This window comes from Cydia pomonella, chromosome 7, assembly GCF_033807575.1.
Source record: "Cydia pomonella isolate Wapato2018A chromosome 7, ilCydPomo1, whole genome shotgun sequence".
Taxonomy (NCBI): Eukaryota; Metazoa; Arthropoda; class Insecta; order Lepidoptera; family Tortricidae; genus Cydia; species Cydia pomonella.
Window position 1 is genome coordinate 11,543,315 of NC_084709.1, and position 24,636 is coordinate 11,567,950.

At 36.9% G+C, this 24,636-nt stretch overlaps 2 protein-coding genes across 5 annotated transcripts in view; one reads left to right on the top strand and one right to left on the bottom strand.

Annotated features, from left to right (window-relative positions):
- On the bottom strand, nt 1-15,044 carry LOC133519826 (catalase-like). 4 transcript variants are annotated; one of them, XM_061853944.1, is made up of 5 exons: nt 14,955-15,036; nt 13,282-13,354; nt 6,704-6,891; nt 1,962-2,147; nt 1-1,508 (listed from the first exon to the last, which is right to left on the bottom strand). In XM_061853944.1, exons 3-5 carry the CDS (start codon nt 6,827-6,829, stop codon nt 273-275), a joined length of 1,548 nt encoding a protein of 515 aa, XP_061709928.1. In that variant the 5' UTR covers nt 6,830-6,891; nt 13,282-13,354; nt 14,955-15,036; the 3' UTR covers nt 1-272. The 4 variants fall into 4 exon arrangements, with proteins under 4 accessions (XP_061709928.1, XP_061709925.1, XP_061709929.1 ...); XM_061853941.1 differs by having other exon boundaries at nt 6,704-6,896; XM_061853945.1 differs by lacking the exon at nt 13,282-13,354 and having other exon boundaries at nt 14,955-15,044.
- LOC133519815 (dnaJ homolog dnj-5) overlaps nt 8,469-24,636 on the top strand; it is a 19,973-nt gene continuing 3,805 nt past the window's right edge. Inside the window, exons 1-8 of the mRNA XM_061853927.1 lie at nt 8,469-10,244; nt 13,097-13,263; nt 14,988-15,102; nt 21,140-21,293; nt 21,513-21,637; nt 21,913-22,015; nt 23,111-23,212; nt 24,405-24,514. Of these exons, the coding sequence (XP_061709911.1) occupies nt 8,665-10,244; nt 13,097-13,263; nt 14,988-15,102; nt 21,140-21,293; nt 21,513-21,637; nt 21,913-22,015; nt 23,111-23,212; nt 24,405-24,514 (2,456 nt within the window). The 5' untranslated portion in view covers nt 8,469-8,664. The remainder of the gene's footprint in view (nt 10,245-13,096; nt 13,264-14,987; nt 15,103-21,139; nt 21,294-21,512; nt 21,638-21,912; nt 22,016-23,110; nt 23,213-24,404; nt 24,515-24,636) is intronic.

Here is a 24,636-nt window from a genome sequence, read left to right on the forward strand (position 1 = left end):
AATGTAAAGCAACCAATGATATACTAGCTTGTTAAAGTAACTGTCAACGCTTGTTGGCAGTATATAAAGCTCGCATCTCGTAAAGTCATATCATGTTATGTCTCGTATGTTTAAAGTAGATTGCTGTTCGGTAAATTTTCAAATATTAATTACGGAGTCATAATTAAATGTAACTTTAAAAACTTCTTGACGAATGATTACACGGATAAAATCTAAATCTGGTTTAATTTATCGTCCGTATTGGTTTTACACACTGTAAATAGTTACAATTTTTAATTATTATTTTTAATATTCTCCTTCGCTAAACCTCGCTCCACTCGACTCCCAAAATCTGTATTTATGATCTTAAACCACTTGATAGCTCGATCTTGAATCCTAGGTTCAGCAGGTGCAAGGCTATAAACAATGTTACTGACCAAACGTTTCCTTGCGTCTTCAGTCATCTCGTATTGGTAAAGGTGTGACGCCTGGTCGAAATTTAAGGACGTATCTTGCACTATTTGAGCAACTTCAGGTGTTTTGGGATCCACGTAAGGTACAGGACCATTGTATGTGTTGGGCCAGTAAGTTGGTCTATCAGTTATTTTCTGTGGCGCACGACCATCATTGTTGTAAGTAAAAGGTTGTCTCAAAGGACAATTAACGGCTATGTTCTGGAAATTCGCTCCCAGCCTATAATATTGAGCATCGCGATATGACAACCGACGCGCTTCAAATAATTTATCCGGAGCGCCAAGAATACCTGGGACTAGATGATTGGGACACATAGCTATTTGTTCGAATTCCGCAAAGAAATTTACAGGGTTTTTGTCAAGTACCAGACGGCCCAAGGGTTGCAGCGGATATTTGTCTAAAGGCAGCGCCTTTGTCACGTCAAAGACGTCAAAATCAGCATGTGTAACCTGCTCTAAACTCAACACCTGAACTAGAACTTGCCAGCTAGGATAGTCTCCATTTCCAATAGCATTATACAAGTCTTTTATAAAGGCGTCTGGATCAATTCCGCTTATCTTCATACCTTCTTTAGAAGTCAAGAAACGCTCTCCTTGATCAGGTAATATATGGAATCTAAGGAAATGGGATTCACCTTGTTTGTTGATTACTTGGTACGTATGGATGCTAAACCCTGGCATATGTCTGTAACCGTTTGGTATGCCACTGTCTCCAAATTTGTACATGAAGAAGTGTATTGATTCTGGTCGTAAAGTTATGTAATCCCACAGCATGTTCGCGTCGAACAAATTTGTAGAAGGATTCTTGCCTTGAGCGTTTGCGAATGTTGGGAAGAAGAGAGGGTCTTTGTAGGGAAATACAGGGATGCTCAGGCCCACCAGATCGAAGTTGCCGTCTTCCGTGTAGAACTTGACAGCGAAGCCACGCCCGTCTCTGAACGTATCCGGAGCCCCCAAGTTGGGAACTACTAAAGAAAATCTAACGGCAACCGGGGTTATTTTACCGATTTTATTTAGGAATTTCGCCTTGCAGATATTTGTTATGTCGTGGGTGACCTGAAAAGTGATAAAATAATTTGTCAGATAGTGAATAAGTATTGCTCTTCATTTCATTTACGTATTTAATTTAAGTTTGAACTTATACGATAACTATAGTACAAGCTCAAATCATAGTAGAGTTAGGTACCATCACCAGCATACTTTATCAATTTTGCGCGTCGATTCTAATGAGCACAAACTCAGTGAGGATACGCTGGTTGTGATGCTCTGATGTTTTATTATTAGTACAAAGTCATTATTGTCATCACGTTGCAATGTCACTAAAATTACTTACATAAATATGTTACGCTTTTTAGCTTTATCTTATCACTTTATAACTTGCACAACTTAACATATAAGTACCGAACTAAACATTGAGGTATAGGTAATCTTCAATACAATTTTGTACTTATCAATTTTTTATTTTATTTTATCTAACAAAAATAAATAAACAAATACCAACATACTAACCTCAAAAGTTCCAAAAGCACCAGCACCCTTGGCGTGCACTGTACGCTCCACAATTTTCCGACGGTTGAGATGCGTTATAGTCTCTATCAAGTACTCGTTGAAAATGACTCTACGATTGAGTGATACGTTGGCGTCCTTAAATTCTACGGGAGCTCCATTTGCCGTGGTCAGAATCCCTATTGGCTCCTGAAAGTATACGATAAAATAATGGACTAGTGGAAAAAAAGGAAATTTAACTGAAAAGTGGATAATAAATGCTAAATTCGCGCCATTAGCGAACAGATTTCGAATTGTTATATTCGTTGGGTATTTACAACAGAGCTCTGGGGTGTAAGTATAACTTCGAAATCATCCGGTTAGATTTAGGTAGACGTTAAACGTTCATTATCACCTTATATAATTTTAAAGATTATTTTCTATTCTTTCCACAATCTCATTCCACCGGAGCTCGTTGTGAGAAGCTTTTTAAGCACGGAAAGCACCATTGATAATTTTCATGCTCCCTATTCATTGTAATCCGTTTGCATCTTTTTTTTCCAAAGCATAAAGAGGATTAATAAGTAGTGATGTACCGACCGAATATGGATTTAACCAACACTAGCCGACTAATCAGTGCTCGGATGACCTATTTATTAGTCGCTTCTTTGATCTTGACCCGATCAGCATTATTCCATGTTGGAGACCTCCCCAGGGGCTTATTTACCATACGTACGAGTAGTGGCCAGTCAAGTATCTGGTGACCATGAGGTCTACGAGTTCCACCATTACACATAACAATATGAATAATTCCTCTGCGAATTATCTCATTCTTAGCTTACCTACTACGTTCTCGCAGGGAAACTCCAAGCACATAATTCTCCATTGCAATTTTCGCAACAAAGGCTTTTCTTAAGCGACCCATGTTTTGTGACGCTAACATGTTAATAGTATGTTCTAGTCTTTAATCGAAATAGAAACCGTAAAACCACCCAACTATAGTTCAAAGCTCCCAACTATGGTCCACAAACAAACTCAATTTTTCTCGTTCAGGTGTGTATTTTACTATATTTTTGTAGTTCTAAGGCAAAGTATGTTTATAAATGGAAGGTAAAACTAGGAGTAAACCAAAAGAAACATTGGTATAGATACTTAATTTCCTTTTGAACTTGTGGACCATAGTTGCAGTATTGGACTAGAGTTGGGTAGTTTTACGGAACAGAAATAATATTACGATTGTCATTGTAACCAAGTACGAAATTTTATAAGAATGAATGAAATTAATTAATTTAATCCAGAAAAATATTTCCATATACATTATACATTTACACATCATACAATTACAAGGACTGCGACGACCTACGTAACTGCCTATCACACAAGAATTTAATATGAAATTCAATAAAAATAAAATGTCGAAATATGTAACTTTAATACGCGATACCCTAACAAACTGATATGTCCGAGAACACACACGAGTCTTTATAGGAAAAGTTGTTATCCCATGAGCATACGTTTGTTTAACAAGCTGCCAGATACTATTAAATGCCTTACATTACAATTATTTAAGAGACGTTTATTTAAATGGCTTAATGAACAGACCTTCTATTCAATAAATGAATATCTGGATAAGTAAACTGCTACAGCTCAATTTATTTTGTATTATACGATATAATTAGTCTTTAATATTTGTTATTTTGTATGTAAATATTGCTATGTAAATACACATGAATTAATTTTGGACATTATTTAGGTGCATGTTTAGTATTAGGTAAAAACTTTAAAATTTGCATGTCACTGGGTGACAAGGTAGTTTGGCTCAGTTAACTATAAACTGCAACATCCTATGTATACCCTATCTTTCGCAAATAAATAACTTATGACTTATGAATAGGAATACATATTTTAGTATTTGTTTAAAAATAGGTATTGGAAAAAAATGGGTATATTGTTAACGACGCCAATCATGGTGCATATAAGAGAAAATTTGGAGTAGTTTTGATATTTCACCGACATCTGTAAAATTTCTACCGCTTTGAAAGTAAAATGTCCAATTCTTCCTTTATGTTTTCTATGGTATAGCTTAGGTATAGCTTTTATTCAAAGCTACTGCAATTGGTTTCAATATTATTAGCCAATTAAAGCGATGGTTTTTTGCTCCAGTCATGGGATGTATGGCGCCATTAATTTTGAAACTAACAAATATCAATGAAAAATTAATTTTAAGCAGCTCTTTGGCTCTTGTTTATGGTAAAATGTTGCCAGCGATTACTGACGGTAAATACTTATTTTACAGGATTTGTCCATAAAATCCCATTTACTGGTGCCTGTTCCATTATAGGGGTGTTTACCAACGACTAACAAATGTAGTCGGATAGGCTTTCCGGGCTAGCCTAGTCGATACATCCTTGGTTACAAGTTTCACCGCTATCTGTATGCGTATGTGTCTGCGTGACATCGTAACTCTTTGACGGATGAACCGATTTGGATGCGTTTTATTTTTGTTTTAACGCAAGTTTTTAAGAGGATACGTTAGTGGTTATTCTCCATACAAACGTTCCCGACATTTTCCATCTCTGTATTTTGGCCCTATATTAGTAATGTTTTATATGAGTTCAATATTACCAGTATCTGTGTCTGCAGGTTTCGCTTTTTTGATACTTTTGTTTTGATAAGAACTAGTTTACTTCAATCAGCGCTAAAACGGCAACATAAATGCGCCGTAAACAGACGTCTACATACAAAATTGGCAACAACTCAACGCAAAAATCAAAACGGTCACAGATAATTTATTTCTCATTTTCTCCCCAAAAATTCGTTACGATTGGTTAAGTTTTACAGGAGGAAAATGTCGAGAACGAAACCTCGATTTCTGAGATTTTTACGCAGGATTTTTCGCCTGAGCTGCAGTTGTTCTTATCGCACTAGGAGCCGTGCCCGGCAGCGCGACGGAGATATTTACCTAAAATTCTCAAATCTGAGAAAGGGCTCAACTGATATATCCTCTTAAGGCCCCGTGAGTTCGTGTTCTTCCCTCACTCTCTCTCTGAGCGTAAGTTAATCTGTAGAAATTTCAACTGGCTAACTATCAAGGTTCATGAGATACAGCCTGGTGACAGACGGACGGACGGACGGACAGCGGAGTCTCAGTAATAGGGTCCCGTTTGACCCTTTGGGTACGGAACCCTAAAAAGGAAAAGTAATCGCTGAGTTCACTCAAAAACAAAATGGCACATTTACTGTTTGCGAATTTTTAAAGTGGGTTTTAGACCTATGTTCGTCATTTTTTTTCCATTTAGCGAAAATAAAAAAAATCAGGATTTGCACTAGAGAAAATCCTCAAGATTGCTTATTAAATTCTTGGTAACTGTATTGTAATCTAAAAAAGCGGCCAAGTGCGAGTCGGACTCGCGCATGAAGGGTTCCGTACAATTTAAGACGTATTAAAAAAAATTTTCTTACTAGATCTTGTTCAACATTTTACCACTTTGGAAGTGTCTCTCGCGCAAACTATTCAGTTTAGAAAAAAATGATATTAGGAACCTAACTATCATTTTTGAAGACCTATCCATAGATACCTTACACGTATATGTTTAATGAAAAATTTTTTTTTTTAATTTTATGACGTATTAAAAAAAAACTACTCACTAGATCTCGTTCAAAACAATTTTCGGTGGAAGTTTGCATGGTAATGTATATCATATATTTTTTTTAGATTTTTCATTCTGTTATTTTAGAAGTTACAGGGGGGGGGACACACTTTTTTTCACTTTGGAAGGTTCTCTCGCGCAAACTATTCAGTTTAGAAAAAAATGATATTAGAAACATTAATATCATTTTTGAAGACCTATCCATAGATACCCCACACGTATGGGTATGATGAAAAAAATTTTTTTTTTTAATTTCATGTTGTATAAAAAAAAACTACTTACTAGATCTCGTTCAAACCAATTTTCGGTGGAAGTTTACATGGCAATGTATATCATATATTTTTTTTAGATTTTTCATTCTGTTATTTTAGAAGTTACAGGGGGGGGACACACTTTTTTTCACTTTGGAAGGTTCTCTCGCGCAAACTATTCAGTTTAGAAAAAAATGATATTAGAAACATTAATATCATTTTTGAAGACCTATCCATAGATACCCCACACGTATGGGTATGATGAAAAAAATTTTTTTTTTTAATTTCATGACGTATAAAAAAAAAACTACTTACTAGATCTCGTTCAAACCAATTTTCAGTGGAAGTTTACATGGCAATGTATATCATATATTTTTTTTAGATTTTTCATTCTGTTATTTTAGAAGTTACGGGGGGGGGGACACACATTTTACCACTTTGGAAGTGTCTCTCGCGCAAACTATTCATTTTAGAAAAAAATGATATAAGAAACCTCAATATCATTTTTGAAGACCTATCCATAGATACCCCACACGTATGGGTTTGATGAAAAAAGATTTTTTGAGTTTCAGTTCTAAGTATGGGGAACCCCCAAAATTTATTGTTTTTTTTCTATTTTTGTGTAAACATCCTAATGCGGTTCATAGAATACATCTACTTACCAAGTTTGAACAGTACAGCTCTTATAGTTTCGGAAAAAAGTGGCTGTGACAGAATCGGACAGACAGACGGACATGACGAATCTATAAGGGTTCCGTTTTTTGCCATTTGGCTACGGAACCCTAAAAAGCGGTATTTCAAAAACTCCGCTGTCTGAACCCACGGCACGGAACTTAAGAATTGTGCTTAATAATCTTAGTCTTACCCCAGTCCTCTCAGCAAACAAAACCGTCTGTTGAGAAGCAAAGTCTTCAAAATGTACAGCATTAGTAACGAGTATTACGTCCAAAAGTATCAGTCGTAAAAAGCAAAAATTTGCTCCCTTGTACATTTTTAATCTTTACAATATAGACATCAATAAAGATGAAGATTAATCAGCAACACACTTAACACCTATTCTGCAACAAAAGATATTTTTGTTAGATCCCTACTAATATTATTATTTTTATAAATACAAAAGTAGCTCTGACTGTCTGTCTGCCTGTTAAGCCGTATTCACTATTAACATTTTTGTTTAGAAACCAGGTTTATAAACAATATTTCGCTATGAGTACCATATATTTAATGAGAAACTTTGTTTAACACAGTTTATAAACAAAATTGTTTATAGTGAATAGGTACATACCAGGGGGCCTACCGCGAAAATCGAAGTTCGTCAAGTGCGGGAATTTTTCTTTGTCACTCTAATTTGGTCCTAGTGAGAGTAAAAGAGAAAGATCCCCGCAATTTGGTTTTCGCGGTAGGCCCCCAGGGTATGTACAGTCAGCGTCAAATACTTTGTAGCAACCAAAGTGGCCAAATAGTTCGGTACACCATATATTTAGTATGGTGTACCGAACTATTTGGCCACTTTGACTGCTACAAAGTATTTGACGCTGACTGTACCAGAGGGCCTACTGCGAACCACGTTCGTCGTGTTGCCTCCCTGTCACACTTACTTACATACGAATTTGTAAGTGTGACAGAGAGGCAACTCGTCGAACGTAGTTCGCGGTAGGCACTCAGGTCAGGGGGCCTACCGCGAAAATAGAAGTCCGTCAATTGCGGCCATTTTTTTCTGTCACTCTAATTACGTCTTAGTGAGAGTAAAAGAGAAAGATCCCGCAATTGGCAAATTATGATTTTCGCGGTAGATCCCCAGGGGGCCTCTGGACTTATTCACGTCCGAACCAATAGTTTGAGGTCCGGAGAAGGACATAGCATAATATAATTTTAATTCCGAAAATCATCCCTCAAGGGAGTGAAAGGAAGGTAGAATTTACTATTGAAATACTAATTCTACGCAGACCAAGTCGTGGACAGACTCTAGTAGTAAATGAGACCGCGGCCGGCAAAACATTCCACTTGTCGCTTGCCATAAAGACGAGATTTTCTTGTATCTTTATAAGAATAACCTGACAAGGCGTCCTTATAGCAAGTGACACAGGGGACGTTTTGCAGGCCGCGGTCACAATTATTTAATTAATTTACATTTAAATACTATGCTTATCAGCACAAGATTTGTATGATGGATGAAGGAATTTCATGTGTTCCTCAAGACATGAATACAACTCATAACATCAATGACGTCTGAGGATTAGGACTTAAGTACCGGAAAGTAACGCCTTTTACAAGCGTATGGCTTTTAATAATATATCATAATATAGGTACGGTACGGACGGAACCCTTCATTATGCGTGGTCAGAGACATACTGTGCTACTCAGTGCTACTCTTTGTCAGAGACGCACGACGCACTTGGTCGGTTTTGTGTTCGTCCGCCACGCTGCGTGTAACGGAACGGAACTTTATTTCGTATCGAAACTGCGATCGTAGATATAATAAAAAACGAATATAAAGTAATAAAAATATCCTTTCAAGTATTATAAAAATACGCTTATATATATTTGCCTTGTAATTAATTGTAATCTTAAAACATATAAATATTTTTTATTAAAATGTCATTTGACGGTCGAGAATCAGAACGCATCTTACAATCATTCAATGTGTCAAAATAAAAAAAAATGAAGAGCGTCAAATCGTCAATAAATATTCCACGTTATAACTAAATAATTTCTAATTCAGCTTACAGAACACTTAAAAATGCTAAATCCACCAGTATAGTGTGACAGTTTTACATTGACTCTATAAGTTTTTATAGCGCGTGTGCCAGTGAGATATAACCAAAAATGACAAGGTCGCCGAAGGATGATCCGCGATACAATGACATGCAGCACAACGCTTGGAATTACCGTACAGAAACAACTGAAAACTGTCCACCTGGTATGTTAAATGAAAGAAAACAAGTGCCGCTTTCCGCCAACACGCCTACAATGAATGATAACAGTATGTACGCTAACGGCGATTTCACGAACGATGTTTATTTGAACAAGCATCCTTACAACGTGCAGACGGGTGACACCGGGGCCAGCCAAGATGAAAACATTTTGCTTAACAACATGCCTAATGCCAACCGCGTTAACAATCAGAATTATGGAACCGCCATGATTAAATTAGCCAATGGGCAATATGTCAGGTTATTTTATGACGAAAATACTCAACAACTATACTTCCCCATGTCAGGACAGTACGAGTTATTCAACCACAATCAGGGGCTGCGTGAAATGCCTCTGCAGGCTCCTCAGCAGCCCCCAATATTTACTCCAAACCAGGAATACTCCATCAACAATAATAATGTTCAGATGCAAATACCAACCACTACCACTCACAATAATTACATACAAGAAAACGCCAACAATCAAGCTTCTACCATACCTACCTCCAACTTCTTGAAGGAAGTTTTAGGAAACTGGGAGCCTAATTCATCTGGTACATACTCTCCCTTTGGACAAAACTATCCATTGAACCATCCTGATGTGCCACCTAATGTTCTTCCAAAAAAGCCAATGGAATCTCCAATTAGTCAAATAAAGCCTGAGAATTCTCCAAAAAGAAATGAAAACAGTCCTTTAGCAGACACAAGTAACAAAAAACGCATTGTGGCTGAAGTGAAACCAATGCGTCCAACATATTCTGATGTGTTAGCTAAAAACATGAATAACACCCAACAAGACACTACTAAGGCTAAACCACAAAATAATATAGAAATTAAGACTTCCAACAACAAAAGCAGCTCCAAGCCTGATAAACCATCAAACCCAAAACATACTGATGAGAGTAAGCAAAAAGAGAAAAAACAGCAATCAAACACTATATCTTCTGGCAGCGAGTCTGGAGATATAAATAATGAAGACCTTGAAAAGCGTCAAAAACCCAGTAAAAAATCCAAGAATAAGCGTAATAATATATCTCGTAAATGGTCATCTCTTGAGGACATCACTAACGAAGAAGATATCAACTATGCTGAAGGCAGTGAAAGTCAATTTGTTTTTATTGAAAACCAAGAAAAACCCAAGAAAGACAGGAAAGTTAATGATAGGGCTAAAAATTCTGATAAGAATGCCACAGCAGAAGGTGATTTTAGAGCTGATGATGAAGAAAAGTCTCAATTTGTCTTTCAAGACAACCAGACTGACAGCGCCAAGGCTCGGAAGAAAAAAGAAGCTCGTATTAACCATAAAATGGCAAAACCGGTACAGGATAAAAAGAAAACCACCCAGGCAAAGTTTAAGAGGAACAAGCCTGGGTATTTAGGCCTGGCTCAGAACTACCTGGAGCATTGGGGAGAGGCTACCTGGAAGGCAATTGTATGGTTCTTCTACCTGCTGTCAGATATATGTAGAATGAGCACCCACTTGTTGTTTGATCTGTAAGTATTGATTTATTAAATTTTTTGCGCTTTTTATCTTACTTAGGGCATCAAACAGTAATGTGCAAGTTTTGTTTAATATCTAAAGACATGGACCATTTTTTGTCAGGGAATACAAAACACAATTGCATATTAACTATTCATATTTAACATGAAGGTTTGCATATTTTTGGTTCAAAATTCTTATTGTTGTCTTGTTTTTTTGTCCCCAAAAAATGTGAGAGTGTAGCTTTTTGTATGAGATAAAAATTAGTTGTTGATTGTTCTCATGGTAAATGTAATTTACAGCTAAAAAGACATGCAACAGCACTCAACTTTTTTTATTTATTTGATAAAATACAGAAATACAAGTGTGACAGTCCAAAACAAGGCAATGGGAAGAATTTCAACCCATTTGCTAAATATTATTTAATTTGTTTTTTTCTGTTTTATTTTATTAATCATGTTAATTTGTTAGTAGGAAACCACACTCTTTCTTAAAACACAACACAAGGTACAAATTTTAACAAGTATTCTCATGTTTTCTGCCTAAGTAAGTAAATGGCATATTAGGATGAATTTACTCCCCAGGTTTAAACTACCTATGACAGAAGAGGTGGAATCTTGAGGTGATATGTTATGGGAAGATCGCCGGAATTTATGTGATATCTTCACAAAATATCTTATGAATTTACCATTATGTAAAATTAGCATTTTACTAACCATTCATCCAGTTTCTGTACAAATTTTGAACTACGAAAATGACAGATCAGTTGGACGATTTGGAGTAAATAAACTGCCATTTCAGTATCTGAGAAATAAAAACATGGCTTAGGGCCAGTTGCACCAACCAAAATTAGCATCAGTTTAAACTCAACAGTGAACTATGAGACTTCACATACAATCAAATTTAGCTAACACTAATGGTTTGGTGCAACCAACCATTAGTCTTGTAAAACACAAGTTTCAGCCCGTGACTGTCTGCTTGGAATAATAATGATGATTGATAAAAACTATCCTATTCTCCTAAGGCCCAGCAATACAAATGAAAAATTCAAAATTTTCTCATAAAATTTTAACCTATAGTGTAGGAAATAGAGTTGATTTTGGTCTATTTGAAAATGGAATGTACAAAACAAATGCAACTCTGTTCCAATGGTAAATGATTTTAATTTCATTAAACTAAATAAGTAGGAGGCTATATCCAATTGTCCATATCATATTTCATCTAAATTGATTTAATGGTAACAGATAGACTGAGTTACTTTCGCATTTATAATATTATAAAAGGGATTAACACAAACCTCATCTATATTTCATCTGCTAACTTAAAATACGAAATATTAAAGTTTTTACTTGAATGCTTATTCTTTTGCATTATAACTAAAGTCAATGGAGAACTTCCTCTTTTTTGGAGGAACTTTAAAAAAAATCTTTTAAAATACTTAAATAAATAAATTTGAGGTGTCAATCCTCGTAAGGGCATTTATTTGTATAATGAACACGGATATTTGTTCCTGAGTCATGGGTGTTTTCTATGTTTAAACATATGTGTATACTATACCCATAATAAAAGCTTTGCGTAGTTTAGGGTCATGTCAATCTGTGTAAGATTGTCCCCAAATATGCATAAATTTATTTATAATGTGTATACTAAGTATACAAGAAGTAAGTTCTTACACAAAACGGAAAGTGAAGTTAAGCAACTGTTATTTGTTATTAGGTTACTAGATTGTTTCTTCACTCTTTGCAATGCTCAAGCAATAACCATTAATAATGTAATTAATCAATTTAGATGCAGCTGTGTTAATATAGATTCATAGCCCAATTCGATTTAGCTCTCAATTACACTAAATAACATTAGTCCCTACTCATAGTGTTGTGTTCCTGTCGGTGAGTAAGGTTGCCAGAGATCAACGGGGGAGGGTTTAGGGTCGGCAACGCGCATGTAACTCCTCTAAAGTCGCAGGCGTACATAGGCTACGGAGACTGCTTACCATCAGGCGGGCCGTATGCCGTGGCCCGTGCGTGCGTGGGCCGTGTGTATGAGATCGCTCTTTAGCGATAAGACCGCCTGTTGTCTGCCTCTATCACTAATCAATTGTTTTTCTTTAAGCTGTATCTATTACTGAGGTGTGCCAATAAAGAGTATTCTATCTATCTATCTATCTTGTTTGCCACCGACGAAGTATTAAAAAAAACATAAATGAAATCATAAAAGCAACATACCTACGAGTATGTTGATTTAGAACCAAATTATTTTGTAGCAGTGCATAAACTCCGAAGTTCTTAGCTATAGTACTTATTCAGTTTATTTTTATTTTCTGTATTTTTTTTATTAAAAACTGATCGACGATCAGCCATAGCCATATCTGATGGAAAGTGAAGACAGGGCTCTATTCACTCTTGCTTTAACGAGACCTAGGTCATATGTATTTATCAGGGAATACAGATGGTGGGAGCGCATTCCATTCTTTAGCTGTTCGTACCATAAAAGAGGAGGCAAATCGTTTCGTGCGAACAAATAGAACGCTTACCACGAATGGGTGCATTCACTCCCCACGCCTGGACGTCTGATGATGGAAAGGTTCCCCTTTCCATCCCCCTTCCATCCACCTTCCATCAACCTTCCGGTTGGGATCATGAACAACAAGACATTCAACATTTTTTTAAATTAAATACTTACGCAACTGCCCAGAAAAGGATTTTATTGTTTTTTTTTTTCAAGCTTATTCGCGCGTGATGCGTCGTTGTGAGAAATTCTTGGTTTGCGAATTCAACAACTAATTTACCGAAATTTACCACTATCGAAAAATAATCTAGATATTGTGACAATGCTTAATGATTATGTTGTTTACTTTTCATTTTCACAGTTGTACCTCGATATTCACGCAAACGTACGTGAGTTCCCAAGCGGTGTGGCGAAGCAGCAAAGAGTGGCTTTACAAGATCGCCGGCAACAAGTACCTGGTCTACATAGATAGGAAATTTGGACACACCAGATTCGGCTTTTGGAGGAAAATGAAATGGTTCAAGAAAGGTAATTGGCGTCCTGTACCTAGAACTTAGAAGATCGGGAGCATTCTACGAGTTTTCTAGTACAAACGGGTACTGCTGCTACCACCAAGTGACTGGAAAAATAACCCAATCGTTAACCATCAACCTAACTAATGGGAATTATTTTCCCAGTTGCTACCACTGGCTATAGGTGGGATGTTGTATACGTTATTATATACTCTATTTTGATTTTATATACTCTATTATAATTTAAAGCAGTTTACTGAAACATTAATCAATGTAAAATTATTTATTAAATCACTTTATATTCATACCATACTATTTATACTCTTTTTATTAGCATTGAACTCTATTTTGGTGGTAGTGGTGGTGGTGGTGGTCTGAGCGGTGACAGCTGGAAATAACCGGTATAAACGCATTTTTTTTTGTTTATGGAATCTTTTTCTGTGTTAGATGTTAAATATTTACTTGGGAATTTGGTCACAGAAAAATATACTTTTATACAATGAAACCTGGTAAATTGGGACCTGGACAAATGGGAAACCTCAATAATTGCAATCAACAATTGAAATTGTAGAATCTCTCATGTCTGCACGACCTCTATAATTGAAACAGTGCTATAAATCCGTTGTTTCAGTTTTTTATACTTTACTATTTAAAAGAGTTGTATTTATTTACTTTTGCAATTTACGTGTATGCGAAATAGCGTAGCGAGCAGGAAAATATTTTTATATTAATAACTTCCACTGTTATTAATTTCTTATGTATCTATCACGGCATTTAGGTGAAAGTGTTTTGTTGTAAGAAATGATTTGAAAATAAACTGGCTACTATGTTAATTCGTATAAAAGTGCAAGTTAAATAATCTATAGACCAGAAACCTATATAAATCTATAGACAATAAATGATTAATTAGACAGGCCTAGGCTGTTTAGATTTAGATTATGCCAAAAATTATAAAAAAAAAAAACGGAATATACTGAAATTGGTATTTAATGAATTGAGATCTCCTAAATATAAATTTGTAAAATAAACCTTAAGGGGCTCCCTGGTGCCAATGACCTTTGATCTGAATCCCTTAGTTTTCTAATGGTTTTTGTAGCATATCATATTACTAGTAACATCAACGGCTTTAAGCAATATAGTATCCCATATTTACTTCAAAGTTCATTATAGTCGAGATATTTGTTATCAAATAAAAAAAATTAGGTCAGAAAACTGGATTTGTGTCAATTAGTTTAAAATTAAAATCTCTGACCAGTTTTTAGAGGCGTCAAAGACGAACCCAAATACTTCACAGCAATCGAGTTATGAAAATATTTTTTTTAGACAATATTAAAAAAAATAAGTGTGCATTTCTAGAATTGGAAATAAAAGATTGAAGAACCCATATCCGTTTGTCTTATAATTCTATCTGTAGTCGAAATGTAAGAGTAACGGGTCAAAACTTGTCAAAATCGATGAAAAGCGCGGGGAGAGCCTTAATGTCGTCTCAATACCATATCTTGTTAATCGTCATAAAATATTAAATTTTGATAAAAATCCTAATTCTTGTTCCTTCGTCTGCGTATTCGTTAAAAATCTTTCCACTACATTTTCACCCCTTAGCGTTGTCTATATTACTGAACTGTTTTACATATTTAGAAAAAAAAACTGTTATTAACACATGCCAATCCACAATAACAATGCAATTCTGAATACTGCCTTACATACCTCTCAATATTCACACGCACCAATTTTTTGCAGACGCCGAGGTAGATAGCAACGACTCGAGCAAGCTGAACTCCAATATACCACTACCGGCGACGGGCGAGGAGGCAATGAAACGGTTGCTGGCTTGCAAGGGGAAAGATCCGTACAGGTGAGCCTTGCGATTTGGCAATGTCTTGCTACACTAGATCTCAATCGTGGTTTTGTTCTCGGAAAATTATATTTTATAGCTATACTAGAGTGTATATCGGATCAAGCAAGCTGCTCATAAATGTTATGTGGGATCGGACTGCCAGTATACATAAGTGTGCAATATACAGTTTGTACTAAAGTTAGATGAGTAAATAATTTATATAAATAGGTTATAGACAGTCATGGTTTGTCGTGGACGGCACTATCACCAGAGCCTCAAACAAGCATACAAACCAAGTAGTTGGCTTAAAAACAATATACCTAGAACTTTTGCTAGCAAAAACGAGGAATTGACAAAATGAAATATCGACATAACTGTTATCCTAGATGCCTAGATCCCAGAGGCAAAAAAATGTTTTTGCTCTCCCTTAGAAAACATCGACATACCAAATGTATGGAATACCCAATTAGGTACTTTTTTCATGATTTTGAGGTAGGTCCCATATTTTTTCACAAAATATACCTACTGTATAGTCATTTTATCCTCGCACAAAATATAGAAAAAAGAAGAGGTATTTTTAAAGTTGTCTCTGTTGTAAACTACTGTTATCAAACAGCACTTTACAACAGAGAGAGAGACAGCGCGGTGAGATCCATCCTTGCTTTCAAATATACGAAGGGTGATAGAAAAACGGCTACTTGTGATTTTTGAACATGTTTTGATACCCATAAAAACATAAATAAATTTAAAATATACTTTTTGTAAATGTGTTTTCTTTTCTCAAAAAGGTTGCAGATTTAACAAATGACATAGGTAACAAAAACTATAGTTGGTATAGGCCCTAGTGGACACAATGATATTATTTTTTTAGTGTATGATCATGTTGATCATTTTATTTATAAAATAATCCAAAACGCAATGTATCACTATTATTATTCAACTAAAGAGGACTGAATCGAGTTTAAAAAGTCGTGATCGTGAATCGCGAGTTGCTTAATGTGTAAAAATCGTGAAAGTTAATATTTACACAAATACAAATAAAGTATTTGTTCGAAACATCGATATTCTATTGATTTTCGTTTCGTTGTCTTGGGACTTAGTCAATTCGTGTAAGAATGTCCCTATAGTATTTATTTATTTATACAATGACTAGCTTGAAACGCTAGTGGCCTAGCGGTAGGAGCGTGCGACTTGCAATCCGGAGGTTGCGGGTTCAAACCCTGGCTCGTACCAATGAGTTTTTCCGGACTTATGTACGAAATATCATTTGATATTCACTAGTCGCTTTTCGGTGAAGGAAAACATCGTGCGGAAAAAAGACTAATCCCTATAAGGCCTAGTTTACCCTCTGGTTTGGAAGGTCAAATGGCACTCTCTTTCGTAAAAACTAGTGCCTACGCCAATTCTAGGGATTAGTTGCCAAGCGGACCCCAGGCTCCAATGAGCCGTGGCGTGGCAAAATGCCGGGACAACGCGAGGAAGAAGAGGACAATAACTAGCTTGCAACTTCGTCTGCGTTGAATGAATTTCGTGCCAAAAAACTATCCTATGTCCTTCGCCGGGACTCAAACTATCCATACCTAATGTCAATTCAGCAGTCCGCGAGAAGAAGCAACAGACAGACGGAGTTATTTTCGTATTAATAATATTAGTAGGGATAGAGGATGCGTGATCTAAGACGATAAATAATAAACATGCTATCAAAACCGATTTACTCGCCGATAATTTATATATTTTCATACGCACGTTAATTATTAACTGACTTAAAAAGGGGGTGGTTCTCAATTTGTCGGTGGTATCTTTTTATGTACAGTCGGCAATAGTTATTATTATTATAGCACCTTTACATACAAACTTTTATGCAATTGGGGTCACTTTCCTCTGCAGCTGACTGTACATATCGTCAGGTGACAAGCAGAACTCACTAATTACCACCACAAGTTCATACCCATAATAAACCATATCATTACTATGAGGTTGATTTTTGTAATTAGTGAACTTGCTTGTCACCTGACGATATGTTCATCGATTACTCGGAAACTATTCTACCAATTTATTTTCGAAAAACAATGGTTGAAAGAGCATGCTGTGTAAGTAGGTCCTGCGGTATCATCAACACAGGATCTGTCTGATGACGAGATCCTGGAGAAATCGAGGGTACCTACTCCTCAAATTACAGCAGCAAATACATTTGCTCATGAAAAGTACCATTTCTCGAAGTAGACTTGCTGATTAAAATTATAAAATGATTACATTTTACACTACGTAGTGTTGTTGGTCCTTTTTTAGTCACCCATTTTGTATGAACAGGTGACTTGTGTTATTTTATTGACATTAGCAATAGCAAAATAGATATAGCTTGTTGACACTTGTTCAGCATTGACATTGTGACCTTGTTGTTGTTGCAGTGCACTGAAAAAATACCTCGTACAGGTAACCAGAACCCCTAGTGTAAATTTAATCGATAGTGTGACGTGACGTACGCGTTTGCGTTAAGTGTCATTTTGTATGGGATTTAGAAACAGCGCGCCAAGCGGGACGTTTTGGAAACTCAAAATCCCATTCAAAATGAGACTTAACGCAAACGCGTACGGCACGTTTTAGGTTTAAGATTCTTTATTTCTCACTAAGAATTTGACAATTCACTTACATGAGAACTTAAAGCTATACAAATACATTTATTTTGCATGGAATTAGCGAAAGAACTAAAAATATAGAGGGTATTTAAACATACAGTAAAATAAAATCTGCCGATACACTTAAACAAAACAAGGTGATTAGTGGTGCATGGATGGTAAATGGTAAACACTCCGTCTGTTCAGATATACACAAAACATTTTGTAATTATTAGTAAGCTAAGGCCAGCGCAACTTGTTTCCGAAATTCGTAATATCTAAGCGTCGGCGGGGATCATCCCTGTACTGGTCAATATACCGCGTACGTTTCGCTATCGAATAAATTTACACTAGGGGAATACACAGCTATTTTGTATTGTTTTGTTGTATATGGAACGACAAAACCTTTTGTAAACATAATAAATGTAATGAAATGCAAGGCTCGGAAACCGGTTAAATTTCCAAACCGTTATCATGTACTTGGCGCAAAACCTATATAATACAGTAAAAGTGAAAATATGACCTTGGACGTGATACAATATTCAATCAAAATATTTCATAAATAAGGGAAGTAAATTTGGTATAATATTTTCGTTCATATTAAGTACACTAATGACAAAACTTTTAGTCGCAGGCGTCACATCCAAAAAAGGCAGGTCATATTCTTGCCGGTCCATATTGGGATACCCTCCTCCAATTGAGGGAGGACTTAAATCTTCTCGGGTCAGAGGTGTAGGGTTAGAGCCGGTGTAGCTTTATTTGCGTTCATAAGCGCATTGTAATATGCCTACTTGAATAATAAACTATCTTTATCTTTCCAATTATTCCGATAAAATAAGTTTCTAAAAAACTTATTTTCTTATTATTAACAATATCAACAGTTTACTCGTCTTATGTTCAAGTTCAACATGTCGCATGTTCATTGCATTTTATTGACGTCAGCAACAGGTATAGCTTGGTGATACTTGTACAGGTGTATACGTTTTATTTTTACAGTAACGTTTAAATACCAGTTTTCAGTTTCTTTATGTGTCAAACGGGTTGATCGACCGGCATATTGATGCATATAATTAGTAGATAATGCCTTTAGTACCTATTGCAGGTTGAAGTCAAATATTGTTTGTTGCCATGTATTGAAATGAAAAAGTGTGTATAGGTAATTCATTACATTATCTTGGAGGTTTTAACAACTGGAGTCGCCTTTAAGAGCTTAACCCTCTATCGATTTTAATTTTGTGTCACTTATTAATTTTACTATCTCTATTTTTGTCATTTTCTTATAATATTTTTTTGTTTTCTTTAAATGCATAGCTGAAATTCATTTGATTCTGTGTATCCACTACTGCTTGGATTTTTCGTTATGAGCCATAAAGATATTGAGTATAAAAACTATGTATTGTATGGGCCGACGTTTATCTCACATGGCCAGTGATCGGAACGCCCCGCTGAAACGCTTCCGACTGGGCATAAGCAGCCGTGGCCGACCTGGAAAGCCTTAAACGGATTGCGTTCCCAGGTCGGTCGCAGCAAGGAGAACATGCTGAAGTGGGGCGCCCTAGGCGGCTCAGACACCCAATTCCCATGTGGGACGACTCCCCAAACAATGAAACACATGCTGTCCTGCCCAGCGTGCCCGCATGCCTGCTCTGAGCAGGACCTCCGTGATGCGACGGAAAGGACGATAAATGTCGTAAACCTTGTGGTCCCGTACAGTTTGAAAGTCCGAAACCATCGACACGAGAAGAAGAAGAAGTGATCGGAACTATGGGAGTAAAACTAACAAAACTTATCAAGCGGACGTAAAAAGAGTGCTTATAGCCTTAAAAATATTCGAATATCAATGAAAGTAAAATTTTTTATGGCTGTAAGTACTATACTATTCCTATCCCTATGGACATGAATATTTTTAGGGCTGTAGGCACTATTTTATGTCCGCTTAACAAGTTTTGTTAAAGTTTTACTCCCATAGTTCCGATCACTGCACATGGCTAAATAGTCACGTAACGTACAAATGTACGTTACGACCAAATAACAATTCATTTGATGTGACGTGCCCCTCCCCCGCAAAAATCGGCAGACTGTTTTGTACAGAAAATTACAGACAAGGCGCCTCCCGTTGTTAAATCCTATCAATGTAGTTATCTACCACGTTTTATTTTTAGGCTCTGTTCATTAAACTCATTAAGAGGGCGCCCCCTCTGGCCTAAAGCGATACAATAAGAAGGGAACAAAAGATATGGCGCGCCGCGCGAACCTTGCGACGGAAGATGTGGCCACCACGCGGGTTTTTATCTTTTATCATAATTACTCTCAAAATATATATTTCTTTAAATTTTCTCGTCAGAACTCTCGCTAGCATAGCTATTTTATACTAAAAAAACTGCTAAGGTTGTAGTATGCAGGGTAGAACGATAATAAAAATTAAATGAATATCAGTTATTGCTTCTATCGAGCTAAATTCAACCTATTAAGAGTCTGCCCCTACAAATATAATCTAATTTCCTCGTATTTTATTACTAAATATATGTAATAAAGAAATTATGTACCGATTTATAATAGATTTGCATTTTTGAAATTTCTCAGTAATTTACAGCAAGTAGAAGTTACATCTATTAATTATTTATAAATAACTGACTTATCGATAACAGATTTATCGACGTTTCATTTTGTCAAACGCCGTTTTGTGTCACAAAAACTTCTATGCCTGATATTAAACATTTTATACACTGAATCAGAGCGTTTATCTGTAATCTACGTCTATATGAATATACTGCCTTCCGAGGTTGAAACTAACGCTATCAACAAACACCAAAGCATGAACATTCACCGATTTGCACTTTCTAGTTTTATTCCTGCACACATCAGCTACTCTGTTTAATATTTCGAAAGCCATCGGCTATCTAGTTATAGGTATAAATTCAATTTTAATTTTAAACCTCAAGGTCCGTTTTGAAAAGGCACCCATATAAGAAAGAAATAAATAAATATGATAGACCACTCTTACACAGATCGATTAAGTCCCACAGTAAGCTCAAGGTGGCTTGTGTTGTGGGTTCTATATATAATAAATGAATACGTAGAAAACGCCCATGACTCAGGAACTGTCAGGAATTTGTACTCATCATACAAATAAATTTCCTTACCGGGATTCGAACCCAGGACCATTGGCTGCATAGGCAGGGTCGTTACCCACTAGGCCAGATCGGTCGTCGAATCATATGTTATATGGGTCTCTAGATGAAAATCACTTAACCTACATAGCCACAATGTTACTTAACTCTTTATTAAGCCATGTAAGCTAGAAACAATATAACTTTTTACACTCTCTTAGTATTTTTGTCCTGGCCAGGTATCATTACGACAATTAAGCGCCAAGGTAGCTTGAACTCACCTTGGCTATTTATTGCGCTTTAAAGGTTTAATGATTTTTTTTTTTTCAGTATATTGGGCGTGAGCGTAACATGCACGGACGAGGAGATCAAGCGGTACTACCGGCGGCAGGCGTTCCTCGTGCACCCGGACAAGAACCAGCAGCCGGGCGCCGAGGAGGCCTTCAAGATACTCCAACACGCGTTCGACCTTATAGGAGAACCGGTTAGTATTATCATTATCGTAACATGCACGGACGAGGAGATTAAGCGGCACTACCGGTGGCAGGCGTTCCTTGTGCACCGTGCCTTAGAGAATAGTTCGGTCTAGCACAGTGGAGGGAATTCCGTCTTTTGGCACTTTAGTACATGTACTACACAAGCCTAGCCTAGCCCAGAATGAAGTGCCTTTATGATGTATGTTAAAATGATCATGTTGTTACAGGAACGTCGCGAAGCGTACGAAAGACGAGCGCTAGAATCGCGCCACGTAGAGGCGGCGTGGAGCGAGCTTAGTCAGTTATTAGCGCAATTGCAGGACAAGATGGAGTTTGCACACAACACCATCAGGTAAGATTGAGTTTGCACGCAAGACCATCAGGTAAGATGGAGTTTGCACACAACATCATCAGTTAATGTATGCGAGAGGCGTTAGAGTGGTCACATGGAAGCGTGGAGTGACCTCCATCAGCTGTTGGCGCAGAGCTGCAAGGACCTTCATCTTGTCTTTGCACAAGATCATCAGAACATCCGGACATACGAAAGTATTTTTACCCAAGCTGAAACGGGGATGTTCACTTCGCTTGGTCCAATGAACGCGCGTTTGAGTGAATGTTTGTCGGTAGATGCACGAACTGCGGGCGGCGGCACAAGCGCGTGCTGACGGAGCGGCCGTGCTACGCGGCGCGCTACTGCGTGCAGTGCAAGATACGCCACTCCGCTAAAGAGGTACCAGCCTAGATAGGTTATCATATACTCATAGATAGAATATAATAATAATAATTCAGCCTATATACGTCCCACTGCTTGGCACAGGCCTCCTCTCATGCGCGAGAGGGCTCGGGTTATAGTCCCCACGCTAGCCCAATGCGGATTGGGGACTTCACATACACCTTTGAATTTCTTCGCAGATGTATGCAGGTTTCCGCACGATGTTTTCCTTCACCGAAAAGCTAGTGGTAAATATCAAATGATATTTCATACATAAGTTCCAAATACGAATTGAAATTCGGACGTCATTTCCACTCGGCCACCACCGCTTCCTTCCATAGATACAGACCATAAAAATACTTCCATATTTATTTCATAACCTACTAATGAATCTGTTTTGTTGATTAATTTTCGGATACCATGCAACTTTGTTACACTTGTTGAACATAAGCTAGTATCTTTCTCTTTCGGCGTGCGGGAGCTCTTTAGCACGTTCGCAGCTACAGCTTGCCTAGACGCGGCTAAAGAGCAACTGTATAATTTAAGCGCTTCTATTTTGGAACGCCGTTTAGCTATCTGGAGTTAAAATGCCATTGCTTATACCAGCAACACTATTAAGACGATAGTGGACGACCGCTTCTCCATACACACGTAGCCCCATTTTTTCTCCCTGGATGTTAACTTTATGGAAAATATTTTAACACAATTAATTGTACATTTTTAGCTATTCATAGCTATGCCTCTTCGTTTTGACTTTTTTTAGGATGTTTTTATTATTATAGGAGTTAGCCAAATCCCATAGCCTCCTAATATGGCCAAGCCATACAAGAGTAAAATCCAAAATTTGCAACTGAAATTTGAACCTTGCACTACAGGTTCAAATTTTGGAAAACAGTTGATTTTATTTTGTTTGAAAATTGAACGAAACAAAAATGCAACTCTGTTCCAATTGAATATGATTTAAACTTGATCAAACTGAATAAGTCCTATAGGTCTTGGGCCTTGCGAGGATAGAACAAAACTAGAAATAGGGGTGACCTATACTGGCGCTATCTATGAAAAGTTGAAAACGATTGACAGTTGCGTTCCCCATTGACCGTGTACTCTGTGCAGGGCGACATCTGGGCGGAGTCGAGCATGATGGGGCTGCTCGTGATGTACTACGCGTGCATGGACGGCGCCGTCTACCAGATCACGCAGTGGGCCAGTTGCCAGGTATAACCCGTTTATTTACCCGACATCACAGTTCCTTAATGTAAAGGCCGTAGTGTATTTACTATATTGTTTTGCCAACATGACAGTTTCAAGTCACAAAGTGTAGTAAACTGAGAACAATGGATAAATTAATTATGTGTAGCTTTATTTGACGTTCATAAGCGCATTGTAATATGCCTTGAATAATAAACTATCTTTACGGTAGTTTATTTAACCATACGAAATAGTAAAATTAAAATGCAGCAATTTGTAAACATGTTAATAGATGAATTTATAAAGAGTACACATTCTCCACATTCATGATTTTCATGAACTTGCATTGAATTAAAACAATACAATATATACTTTTTTCCTTGATTCCCATTCTTTAATTGCTAGTTACTGTTTCTTTTAAGTAACAATTTTGGGATAGTCTGTTTTTGGTCGCAAATTTGGATTCTAATTTCTCGAAAGTGTTCTGTTCTTCCTCGCGTTATTCCGGCCTTTTTGCCACGGCTCATGGGAGCCTGAGGTCCGCTTGACAACTAATCCTAAGTATTGACGTAGACACTTTTACGAAAGTTTTTAAGAAAGCGACTGCCATCTGACCTTCCAACCCAGAGGGCAAACTAGGCCTTATTGAGTTAAGTCCGGTTTCCTCACGATGTTTTCCCTCACCGAAATGCGACTGGTAAATATCAAATTATATTTCGTACATAAGTTACGCTAGGCCACCAGCGCTTCTCGGAAAGGAATTTTTGGAAGTGTATTAACCGCAATATTATGTGAGTCAGTTAAGTTAATAAAGTGTAGATGACTTTTAAAGTACGTTAGTGGCGATTAATGAGTTTTATGACATAAATATTAAGGTAAAAATAGTTTTTATCTGTCCATAATATAAATATTATCCATAAATTAGACTCCAGTAATCTTAACGTTAGGGTCCTTGGAAATCAAAGACAGCCTGTGACTACAGATACGCAAGTTGCGGAAAGTTTCAAAAAAGTTAGAAAATTAAAAAAAAAAGTACAAGAGAAATAATTAAAAAAAAAACAGTCGCATGGAAAAATTATAAATATTAACGTGACCATACCACTCGTCAACGCAACGTCTTTTGCAAAATTTCTGATGATGAAACTTTCCGATAACACATCAGTACCTGTGTCCCTTTTATATCTATAATTTAATTTTTTATGGTACCCCTTTGTTGCAGAAAAAGAACTTAAAGCAGTTAAGGCCCGACTGCCACGTGGTGCAGTACCGGATCGTGCTGGGGAACAAGGCCGCCGCCGCCTCCGATCTCAACCAGAGACCTTCCACTGGGTAACCAATAATTTTTTTTAGGACGACATTGTCCTAAAGAAATCCTCATTGTACCCCGGGGTTTTGGGTGTGGGAATGTTTTACACTAGCCAATAATGGGTAAAAACTGTAAAAACAGACTA